General features: G+C 44.5%; 1 protein-coding gene across 3 annotated transcripts in view; it reads right to left on the bottom strand.

The window, feature by feature from the left end:
* Positions 1 to 12543, bottom strand: part of MDH1B (malate dehydrogenase 1B) — a 33711-nt gene that overhangs the window by 19779 nt on the left and 1389 nt on the right. The window contains exons 1-4 of one of the 3 annotated variants that reach the window (XM_047773337.1): positions 9199 to 9288; positions 5386 to 5520; positions 5024 to 5166; positions 2746 to 3242 (exon numbers count right to left, since the gene is read on the bottom strand). In XM_047773337.1, coding sequence (XP_047629293.1) covers positions 2746 to 3242; positions 5024 to 5166; positions 5386 to 5520; positions 9199 to 9234 — 811 coding nt within the window. In that variant the 5' untranslated portion in view covers positions 9235 to 9288. Of the gene's footprint in view, positions 1 to 2745; positions 3243 to 5023; positions 5167 to 5385; positions 5521 to 9198; positions 9306 to 12543 lie in introns of those variants that run through there. The other 2 variants (XM_047773336.1, XM_047773338.1) reach the window with 2 other exon arrangements.

A 12543-nucleotide genomic window follows, 5' to 3' on the forward strand; every position in this document is an offset into this window, starting at 1 on the left:
AGATTCCAGATTTCTGGCTACAATGATTGATTTGGAGAAGGGCATGTAGTCCGCACCCAGCCCATTATTATCAGATATTATCCTGCTACTTTTTCTCCCTTTTTTAGGGCCGTACCTGTGGCATATGGGAGTTCACAGGCCAGGGGTCGAATTGGAACTATAGCCGCTGGCCATAGCCACAGCCACAGCAATGCCAGATCCAAGCTGTCTGCAACCTATACCACAGCTTATGGCAACACTGGATCCTTTAACCCACTGAGGGAGGCCAGGGATTGAACCTGCATCCTCATGGATCCTCGTCAGGTTTATTACTGCTGAGCCACAATGGGAACCTCTCTCCTGCTACTTTTTTTTTTTTTTTTGTCTTTTTGCCATTTCTTGGGCCGCTCCCATGGCATATGGGAGGTTCCCAGGCTAGGGGTCGAATCGGAGCTGTAGCCGCCAGCCTATGCCAGAGCCATAGCAACGCCAGACCCGAACCGCGTCTGCAACCTACACCACAGCTCACGGCAACGCCGGATCGTTAACCCACTGAGCAAGGGCAGGGACCGAACCCGCAACCTCATGGTTCCTAGTCGGATTCGTTAACCACTGCGCCACGACGGGAACTCCCTCTCCTGCTACTTTTATACAAGGAATTAAGAGAAAGCTGTCCTTCTACCGGGGTAGCTAACCCATGATGCCAGTGGCCATTCTGCCACTTTTTAGAGAAAGCCTGCCTGAGAATCAGACCAAGGCTGGGGAAAGCGGAGCTGTGCGATGGGTCCCAAGAGAGCACAAACCAGATTTAGGTCATCATTTGAACCCCAGTATCTGGCTGTGCATGAAATAAGAACTACCTCCTTCACTCTTCAGTTATGTGGAAAAAAAACTTTCTATCTGACTTCCATTGCTTTGAGTGGACTTTCTGTCTCTTGCACAGAAAGAGTCCCAACTAAGCCAATACACATGGTCTGAAAATCAGGACTGTGTGTGACCTGAATTCAAGGGATATTCTGAAAAGATTTGCTACCCTCTTGGCATCTGGAATTTTTCTGGAATGATTTTCCTTGATAGTTTCTCTAGTTCCTGTCACTTTACCTCTGTATCTGTGGTTGCCAACTTCTTCCTTGTTACTCTACTGACAATTCCACTTTGACTGCCGTCCCTCTAATGTTTCTCTTTCCTTGTCCCAACTTCTCCCCACTTTTCTTTGCTCTGCCTCTCCTGTGCTTATTGGCTCCGAATCGAGCAGAACTTAGAATTTATGGTACCAGCTGACCCATAAGAGAGCAGCTCTCTGTTTGAAAGTACCCACCTTGTTTTAAAATTTACAACTCTGCCTCTTCTTGACAATTTCGTCAGTGTATCACAGAAATCAGTATCTACACATATGCAAAGAAGGTTAGTTACAGAGATAAAATGAGTAAGAAATGCTTTCCTTTCCTACTGAATACATTTAATATCCATTTGGCTGAGGTATGCACTGACCCTGGGGGTAGGATACTAATGATTTATAAGCAAGAATAGCAGGAGTTGGAGTTCCTATTGTGGCTCAGTGGGTTAAGAATCCCACACAGTTCCCGTGAGGATGCAGGCTGGATCCCTGGCCTCTATCAGTAGGTTAAGGATCCAGTGTTGCTGTGAGCTGTGGTGTAGGTCACAGATGCTGCTTGGATCTGGCATGGCTGTGGCTTGGTGTAGCTGTAGCTCTGATTGGACCCTAGCCTGGGAACTTCTATATGCCTCAGGTGTGACCTTAAAAAGAAAAAAAGAAAAAAATGCTAGAAGTTGTGGTCTTAGGGCTTCATTGTAAAGAAAAGGACAGTGCAGCTCTCACTCTAATGTGTTGGGGCTCACAGAAGTCCTTTATAAAGCTAATTTACAGCATGCTAGGCTCACATTTCATTGTCCTCCCAATTTTGCTTGAGGGAATGCCTCGAACTTCCAGTGGATTCTGTTGCACCCACAACAGATTTGGTCTCATCCCCCTGTGAATCTGATGTCCACCAGTTCAAAGATTATTAGGAGCAGAACCTGATCACAGGGGATAATCCCCTTAACAAGTTTAATATCCTTGCAAATGAGGGAGTTCTCTTTGTGGCTCAGCAGTTAACAAACCCGACCGGGATCCATGAGGATTTTGATCCCTGGGTTAAGGGATCCTGTGTTGCCGTGTGGTACAGGTCACAGACACGGCTTGGATCCAGAGTTGCTGTGGCTCTGGTGTAGGCCAGTGGCTACAACTCTGATTCCACCCCTGGGAACCTCCATATGCGGCGGGTTCAGCCCTAAAAAGACGGGGGGCGGGGGGGGGGGGGGGGGGGATTTACACGGTAGTTAAATCAGTCACAGGTTCTCTCATTTGCTTCCTACTTGCTAGTCCAGCGCTCCTGACTGATTTTAGAGGGTACAGGATTCTCCTGGCAGCTTTGAAATCACATCGTTTAAAACCAGAAATAGGAGTTCCTGTCGTGGCGCAGTGGTTAACGAATCCGACTAGGAACCATGAGGTTTCGGGTTCGGTCCCCGCCCTTGCTCAGTGGGTTAAGGATCCGGCGTTGCCGTGAGCTGTGGTGTCGGTTGCAGACGCGGCTCGGATCCCGCGTTGCTGTGGCTCTGGCGTAGGCCGGCGGCTACAGCTCCAATTCGACCCCCTAGCCTGGGAACCTCCATATGCCGCGGGAGCGGCCCAAAGAAATAGCAAAAAGATAAACAAACAAACAAACAAAAAAAACCAGAAATAGAAACCCGGAGTGCACTCACAAGACGGGGTTGTTTTCAGTTTCCTGGCCAGCGTGGCCTTCGCTTTGCCTTCCACCCCCAAGGCCACAGCGATAATGTTGTGGGCAAAGTTTGGGGCGTAGCTCATGAGCAAAACCGTTCTGAGGTTCACAAAGGATTTTCCTCCCACGATGATTCTGACGGAATGATGAGCATTTTTCTCAATCAGGGATCCGTAGCGCTGACACGGAGGAGCCCTGCTTCGGATGCAGTCTTCTAAACTGTACACGTCCTTGTCCACTCTGTCGTCCAGGATGACAATCACGTGGGCCTGGCGGAAGGCCTCCTCCTCTCGGGTGCAGACCGAGACGCTCCGGAGGAAGGGCGATGCCAGGTCCTGGGCCTCGGTCACGAGGCTTTTGAGACTTTCTTCTGCCTGCTTATTATCCAAGAGGTTTATGCTAATTTCCATATGCGGTCCAAACACTTCGCCACTCGCCAAGATGGGAATTAGGTGGTAGCAGGCACAAGTGGATGCGCTAATAAAAATGCAAAGTCAGATTATGAATGGTTAAATCTTTTGCACCTTTTCAGCCTTTATTTATTTATTTGGCTTTTTAGGGCCTCACCCGAGGCACGTGGAGGTCCCCAGGCTAGGGGTCCAATCGGAGCTGTAGCCACTGGCCTATGACACAATGACGCAGGATCTGAGCCGTGTCTACAACCGACACCACAGCTCATGGCAACGCCAGATCTTTAACCCACTGAGCAAGGCCAGGGATCGAACCTGCGTCCTTATGGATACTAGTCAGCTTTGTTAACTGTTAAGCCACGATGGAAACTCCTCAGCCTTTACTCTTACTAGATATTTTTCTGCATGTGCATGAAGAGGGTGACTTAATATTTTAAGGAGGTATACACAGCTGCACAGACATTTTTAAGACTAGAAATCAAAAACAGAACAAAAAAAATTCTCACCACTAACCCCTCGTTCTGGCCATCTGAAAACAATCCCATAGTAAGAAATGTACCTGGTTACAAAGGCTTCTCAAATTAAATAGAATAAGCAGAATGCACAATTTAAAAGAACTGTGTAATATTACTCTAATTGCATATTTACATTTCTTTTTAAAAGATAAGGAAATCCATTTTGTTTAACCATAGCTCTTTTCCATTTTCTACCCTCATCCACAAAATAGTGACATCTTGTTAGAAAGGAACTTTTTTTTTTTTTCCAAATCCATCCTTATAAAGAAGCCTGGGATCAACACGGGTGAGGTATCATATACCAGTGCCCATGATTCAGCAAGTGTGTGAGTACCTGATAGCTTGGCTATTAACTAAGAGCGCTAATGAGCCCTGAAGGGCGTTCAGAAATGCATCAGGGCATTTTTGGTTTTCAAAGAGGGTTTGGGGAGGGGTATAGTAGGGTTTTCAAGAGCATCGGTACCAATTTAATCCTTAAAAAATATCTAAAGCAGATGTAATATTTATTACATCATTCTCATTTCTTTTCGGCATTTGAAATATTTCATAATAACAAGTAATTTTTCAGATGAGCCTTTCTATTAGGATACACACATCTGTAGTCAGAAGGGCAGTATGAGAGACGGATTAAAGGGTCGGGGAGGGAGAGGGAGGAAGAGATGGAGTAAGATGGACAGCAAGAGAGACAGAGAGACAGAGTGCAGAGAGACAAAGAGGGAGAGAAAGTGATGACAAAGACTGCATGTGTCCATGGCTGAGAGCAAGCGTGATGAGGAGCAAAAGTGAGATGGAGATAAAGCAAGAAGAGGCAAGAATGAGGGAGGTGAGGTTATGGAGAATGAGAGCATCAGGAAGAGCCAAGGACCGGGACAGCTCTAGCAAGTGTGAAAGAAAGAGGGAGAGGGCAAAGGTCAGCAAGATGGGGGAGGGGAGGAAGTAAACAAGGAAAAGGGAAGGAAGGACAGCAAAGTGAAGAGCAGCCGATGGCACGAGACACACGGAATGAGGGCAGCAGAGCTGGAGACAGAGTTATGCAAAGTACATAACTGTGCTCTAAAGTTGCTCTTATATTTAACATGTATGTATATTACATGCATATTACATATATATTAAATCTACATGTAATCTAAAGCTCATTCATGGGGCTATATTAGGGGATATTATTAGGGGATAATAATATATATATTATATATTGTATATTTATATATATACAATATACATACAAATCTCAAACTTGACAGATATTTTTTTCCACCGTGGAATCAATTCCACTTCATTGTCCTTTCTAAATATAAAAAGCCACCTCATGACTCCTGGGGTTTGATGGTCCTACCTGGTGATCCAGACCTGCAAGGGGTTGATGAGACATTTCAGGGCTTCTTCCTCCAGCTCTTTTTCCAAATGTGTCTCCAGGTTCTCTTGGGCAACTGTCTGCATTAGCTCAGCCGTCATGCTTGAGGTGACACCATAGTAAAGCTAAATATTGGGCAAGAAAAAGTCAATACCAGAAAATAGATAATTAGTTGACAAGGGCTCTAATGGAAAATTCTTAGTTAAAGCCCAAACAATAAAAAGAGAGCTGAGAGAACATTGTATATTCTCTTTTTATATACAATAAAAAGCAAGACGTGAAAGATAAAAGAATGAGAGAGAACAATAGTGTTTTGGACAGATAAATCAACTTGATTTATATACCTGGGCATGCTCCAGGAACTCATTATATCCTCCCAAAAGCAAGCCCTTTCCTCCACGATCCAACATCTCTCTCCAGATGATGGGAGAATTCTGGTGACTCCACTTATTCTTTTCACACACATCTTTCAGCCACTCCTATTGAATGATACAGTCCACGAGAAGTCACACAGTGAATCTGCCTCGGAATTCAATTCAATCCTTTAGAGTTCAAACATTAAAATACTAGCTTTTTTTTTTTCACTACCACTATGTATACATAATAAAATTTAGACATTTTTAAACTATAAAATGTAAATATAGAAATAGTGGTGAGTCGAGTTACAAACCAATCAAGTAAGAAAGAATATTCTTCACATTCATCGGCCAAGATACTAAAAGTTGTTCTCCTTCCTGAGAAGACCTGAAGTGCAAGTGCTTAGCTTAAAAAAAGCAGCCAAGTCTTTCCACTTGCATGGTCTTCTGTATGTTTCTGGTCTTCGGGCCATACAAATTTGATGCTGCACCCCAAATATCTGTGTACGATTTATACCGTTTAGGTTGAGTTAATGAGTTAAAAGTTATCTGAGGGGAGTTCCCATTGTGGTGCAGAGGAAACGAATCTGACTAGGAACCGTGAGGTTGTGGGTTCGATCCCTGGCTTCACTCATTGGGTTAAGGATCTGGCATTGCTGTGAGCTGTGGTGTAGGATGCGAACGTGGCTCAGATCTGGTGCTGCTGTGGCTCTGGCATAGGCTGGCAACAACAGCTCCGATTAGACCCCTAGCCTGGGAACTTCCATGTGCTGCGGGTGCAGCCCTAAAAAGGAAAAAAAAAAAAAAGACATACACAAAAAAGTTACCTGAGGATTTCTGATACAGCTTAGATAAACTTTAAATCATCATCTGGTTTGTGTAGCCCAGGTCCCCCAGTGACAATACTTGAGGAGACACAGAGGGCAACATTGCCGTGGGTAAAGTACATGACAACACTCTCATCTTTGGAGGCATGTGTAGTGAGGCTACAAATACAGTCTTTGAAATGAATTTCCCTTGTGGATATTTCCACCATGATGTTTCCACCATGGTCCCTCTAGTCACAATGTAGCCCGACCCATGAAGTGCTGGGCTTCATCAGGCAAGTGACTCAACCTTAAAGGACCTTTGGCACCGAGCAGGGCATGATGATGTCCTGGCAGGAGCTGGGAGGAAATGCTTCGGACTGGACTCTGAGGGCGCTGAATCGAGATTGGAACATAAAGCTGGACAAGGGAGAACTTAGCATGATGAATCGCTCTTCTGCTATTCAAGGAGATATACCCTAACAAAGACCTCAGAAGAGAGGGGTAACATGTTGCTAGGATGGCTCTTCAGAGCTTGGAGAAAGTGATGAAATAAAATGGAAATGACAGAACTGTCATGGAAGACCATGGAACAAAGAATCCAAAAGCTTAGAAAAATGGGCACCAAACTGGAGTGGATATGCTCTGTTGGAAGGCTGGGAAAATGTTAGTCAACTAGGTTCTCCAGAGGGTCTGGAGGACACTCTATTTCCCCAAGTGATAGGGAACAAACGGGTGAGAGGGGTCTCAGCATCACAGAGAAGCCTGAGGTGGCTGTCCATTCTGGGCCATGACTGTTAAAGGACATGATATTATAAAGCTAGAGCCCCTGGCAATTGCGATGACAGAATGCTGAAAAAAAGGGGGGGGGCAGGGGGCAGTGTCCACCAGAGAACATCTATTTTGAAAGAAGCCCTAAGCAACCCAGCAATAGGATAACTTAGACCACTGAAGGCACAGTGGGGACATGAATAAATTAGAGGTTATGCAATGGCCTGAGAAAACAAGCTGCCACTCAACAAAGCTGATGTAGCCATGGCTGCTACCCTCAAGAGAGACCAACACTGACCTCCTGTTAATGGCCCCACCCCTTGGAGACAACGACCAGCCTTTTGGTGGCAAATTGATTACATTGATCACCTTTTACCCTGGAAAAGAGCAGTGACTCATCTTGACTTGAATCAACATATATTCTGGGTAAAGAACTGACTTTATTGTTTGAGCACTTTGGCCTGCACGCTATTCAAGAGCTTACAGAATATCTACCCTACCAACACAGGATCTTGTGCGACATCTCTTTGAACCAAAGGACCCAAATTCGAGAAAAGGATGTGTGACATTAGGCATATTACACTGGCTCTATCATACATGGCACCATCTAACAGTTGGATAGAGGGATGGAACAGACCAAGGAAGGTATAGGCACCAACTTGGAGACTGACAGCTTGCAAAGATGGGCACCATCTTCAGGATGCAGTATATACCATAAATCAATGTGGAGCTTTACCCCAATAGGTAGAATACATGAATCTAGGAACCAAGGGTGTCATAAAAAGTAACCCTGCTTACCATCACTCCTAGTGACCCATGAGGGGTATTTGTGGTTCCCCGAAAGCCTTTACCCTGTGAGTTTGGAGGCTTTAAACATCAGGGTGAGGGGTGCTTCTATCAGGAAGAGTCCCATTAAACTTTAATCTATGGCTGCCACATGGTCACTTTGAGCTTCCTGTGCCAAGAAATCAGCAAGCACGGAAAGCAGTTACTATCATGTAGGGAAGGGGTAGCTTCCCCTCTTGATCAGGGATATGTAGGGCAGCTATTACCCAATGTGGGCAGGAAAGAATGTTTGGCAGCTAGGAGATCCATTAGGGCGTCCTTGGTAGTGCCTTGCTCAGTTTTGATGGCCAATGGACAAGTGCAGCAGTCATGTCCTGAAAAGGGAATAGAGATGAGGGCTCAGACCCCTAAGGATACAGGTCTAAGTCACTACCCCTAAGAAGTCACCTGGACCAGCAGAGCATGAGGGGAATCCGTAATGGACAGAAGAGAGGAAAGGTGATCAGTGTTTGTTGCGGTGCCGAAATGATGTACCGTGGAGACTATAGTTTGTTTAACTAAACTTCCTTTTGTAAAGTTTCCCCAGGGAGAGATGCCAACCAGAATTCTGGAAGAGTTGTTCCCAGATGGTATGAACTTATTATATGGAGCATGTGCATCCAACAGGCACGACTGGAGAACTGTAGTAGATCTGCCATTTGTAGTCCCCACTCCTCCCTTGTGACCCAAGCACTCATTCCCTCAGCTACCAGGCATATTGGCTGCTTATGGCTTAGTGCTGAGTCTATCTCCAGAAACTCGCCCCAGCCAAAGAAGGTTTCCTTGTCTAAGGTTAAGTCTTTTCCCCAGGGCAGCTCACAGCCAAGGTGGCCCCCTTGCCAGTTTTGGGGGGTATTTGAAGGGCTATCCCAGCTTCAGAATTCCCTGTAGGACCAGCCAAGTTCTCTGTGGCAGCTGTATGGCAGTTCAACTTCTCCCACTGTCCAATCCTGCTGTCCTCACTCCTTCTCAGGATATTGTTTCCAAGAGCCCAGTAGAGGAAACCCTTTCACCCAAATTTCCATCTTAGTCTGTTTCTGGGGAAACCGTGCCAAAGAAGGGCATGTCCAATGAACATTTATTATGCTGTTAGAAATCATTATGAAGGGGAGTAAAAGTTTAAAAATGCAATATAAGCCACTGGATTCTTGGGGGGAAAAAAACCAGCCCAATTATTCTACTTATTAGTTGGGGCCTCATTTGTTCCACTAGATCCTAGGGAAAAATATATAAATAATGTTTTGAGACTGATAAGTGGGATTTATTTTAGTAGCATTAAAATATTAGCCGTGCATGAACACCCAACTGGAAAACCGGCCGATACACTAGCTAATATTTAATTAAATTAGAGCACATTTTTATGCATGTGTGAGTTTAGCAAACTATAAAGGCCTCTTACCTCCCAAATGTCAGGATGTTGTGTAATTTTATGCATCCGAAAATCAGGAAGATTCTTTTGTAAATAATCTGCCAGAAGTTCTGCTTTAGCATAATACGGGCAATCTGCTCTACCTAAAAGAGTTCCAATTAGCAATGTTGTCTTTCATCCCAAGGAAATTATCATGCAGTTGTAAGTATCTGTCATACGATTAGGGAATTAATCACACATTTAATGCAATACATCTTATATAGCATTATAGTATAAACTACCATTGCATTAGCTTTTGATTGTTATTGTATTGGTAAAATAAAACAAATTTCATAGGAGAGCAGAATCATACTTATTAAAATGTGAAAAGGAAAAATGATTATTGAATTATTTATTCTCTTCTAGTGCTATGTTAGACCTACTGCCTCCAAGAAGCTCCAGGTTACTAAATAAATATGAATTACTAGTAATGAACTCCTCATTGGTAGCTACTAAGAGGCCAAGGTGAAGTGAGGAGTGGTGGTAAAATCATAGGAGGATTTGATATATGTGGCAGGGAGTACTGGGGGAAGGAGAAACGGGAGAGAGATGCGTCCAGGATGACATCTATTTTTGGGCTTGGGCAGGTGACCCTGACCTTAACAGAAAGAAAGCATGAGTGAGAAGTTTAAATTAGTGGATGGAAGTATCTGTAGTATATCTAAGTGGGTAGGACCAGCAAGTAGCTGCACACACAAGCTGAAGAGCAGGCCCCGTGAAATGGCTTAGGATACAGATTTTGCGGCCATCAACACAGAGAAAGTTAAAGCCACCAAAGTATATGGGACTGGGTTTCTGATAGAGTAGGAGGGGTAGGAGCCAAGGGTGGAAGCTTCTCTAGCATTCTTCCCCAGTTACTCCCAATCACCAGTTCTTCAACTTCATGGTGACTTCTTTTCTTTTAAATGGCCACACTGGCAGCATATGGAAGTTCCCAGGCCAGGGACTGAATCCAAGCCACAGCTGTGACAATGCCGGATCCTTTTTAACCCACTGTGATGGGGGCAGGGATCAAATCCTGAGCCTCTGTAGTTGGATTCCTAAACCCACTGCACCACAGTGGGAACTCCTCAAGGTGACTCCTAAGACATCAACCCCTCTCAGACTCCCCCTGTTAGCCTCCCTGTCTAGTTCAAATCCATGGCTCATGAATTCAAACCACTTTCTGGCTCCTGGCTCAAATTCTCTTGCTCTACTGTGCTTCTGGCAAATTAGCCTGGTAAAAGCCCTTCACCCTAGATGAACCTAATAACCTGCCTTTTACGTGCTTGGGTTCCATGTACTCAGCGCCCCTGGATAAACTTGGTAGAACCAAGCAAAGAGATGCCATTGTAAATTCAGGGTCACCAGAATCAGTTGGCCCACAAATCTGCCTGTAGATTCCTCAGTTTCTCTTAGCAGCATTCTCTTCTGTTCTCTATAATTGCTGTTCCAAATTTTGCCTACTTCCTTCAAACCTTTTCCTTCACTCCAACATATTTCTTCACTATCAGAAGGCAACAACAATCTTGCTTTCTATTTTACAAAAGCCAAGCCAAATTATACAAAAAGGCATTAGTTGGGAAATCCGCCAGCCTCCTGCCATCAAACCTGCCAGGACTCATCTTTTCCTTCTTTCTTTTATTCAGTGGAAAGGGGATCTTACCTCCTGTCCAGATCTAATCTCACCACTTATGCTCTGAATACCACCCTCTTCTACCTCCACTGGTTATCCCCTTCCTCAAGCATCTCTGTTTGTAATGGCCCGTCTCCATCATATTTAAGTGTACTCATTATATTTAAGTTCTCCCTGTCCTAAGAAACAAAAAGCCCATGACCCTCTTTAACTCTTGCCTTCTACAAGCCCTTTCCTATTAAAGTTTCCTGAAGCACTTCTCTATACTTGCCATGCCCAGTTCCTCACTTCCATTTATTTCTCATCCCACTGCAATCTGGATTTTCCCAGAATTCTCTAGAAGGTCACCAAGGACCTCTACTAAATCCAGTGGATACTTTGTTTATCTATCCCTTTCTGTTGACCCTTGGCAGCCTTTGTCCCCCTTTTGCTCTTGAAATACCCACTTTGTGGGAGCATTCTTCAGCTTTTCTTCCTACTTCTCTGCCCACTCCTCATTCAACTTTCTAGATTCCTGTTCTTTTATCAATTCGTCAAAAGATTAGCATTCTGAAAGGCATCCTATCTTCCTACTCTATGCATTCTTCCCAGATAACCTCTTCCACTCCCTTGGTTTCAAGTAGACACCTGTATTTCCAATTCAAAACTATCTCCTTGACTAGATCTCTACACCATCGTATTTTCTCAACTCCTTCTACTGTTTTTTGTTTTGTTTTGTTTTGTTTGTCTTTTTTGTCTTTTTAGGGCCTCACCCATGGCATATGGAGGTTCTCAGGCTAGGGGTCTAATCAGAGCTACAGCTGCTGGCCACAGCCCTAGCCACAGCCCCAGCAACTCAGGATCCGAGCAGCATCTGCGACACCACAGCTCATGGCAATGCCAGATCCTTAACCCACTGAGCGAGGCCAGGGATCAAACCTGCAACCTCATGGTTCCTAGTTGGATTTGTTCCCACTGCGCCACGATGGGAACTCCTACTGTTATATTTTTAATGGCCGCACCCACAATATATGGAAGTTCCCAGGCCAGGGATTAAATCTGAACTGAAGCCGCAGCAATGCTGGATCCTTTAACCCACTGTGACAGGTGGGGTCTCAAAAGTGAGCCTCCACAGTGACCCAAGCCACTGCAGTCAGATTCTTAACCCATTGCACCACAGCAGGAACTCACTCAATTCCTGCTGAATGTCTCATAGGCACTTGCTACGTCTATGACAGATTCTGCCACCATTCTCCCACTAAATATGCTCTTTCTCTTATGTTCGTATGTCTATTTAAGAATAAGAGTACCCAAAGTATGAAGCCTACTATTCTGCTTTCTTTCAATGACTCCTCTTCTACACAGTTAAGCAAACTACTGCTTGGGAATAATTTTAACTCTTTCCTATCCCTTATATCATTCCTCCATCCATTTAAGTGTATAGTTGTACAGATTCTGTTTCCCTAACACTTCTCCAATCCATTTGCTTCTTTCGTTTTCCATTGTCTACCATCCTATCATTATCTCCTTCCTGGGCTATAGAACCTAACTGGACTCTGGGCATCCAGTCTATTTCTTCTCACACTGCAGTGACAACACTCAGGTAAAATGCATCTCCTTCCAAAAACCTTCCATGTACTTCGGATAAAGTTTAAAATACTGAACATGGCTCATAAGAATTTACATTATGTCATGCTGGCTTCAACTGATGACAGTGTCTTTCTTGTACTCTATATTCCAAC

The sequence above is a fragment of the Phacochoerus africanus genome, chromosome 3, assembly GCF_016906955.1.
Source record: "Phacochoerus africanus isolate WHEZ1 chromosome 3, ROS_Pafr_v1, whole genome shotgun sequence".
Classification (NCBI taxonomy): domain Eukaryota; kingdom Metazoa; phylum Chordata; class Mammalia; order Artiodactyla; family Suidae; genus Phacochoerus; species Phacochoerus africanus.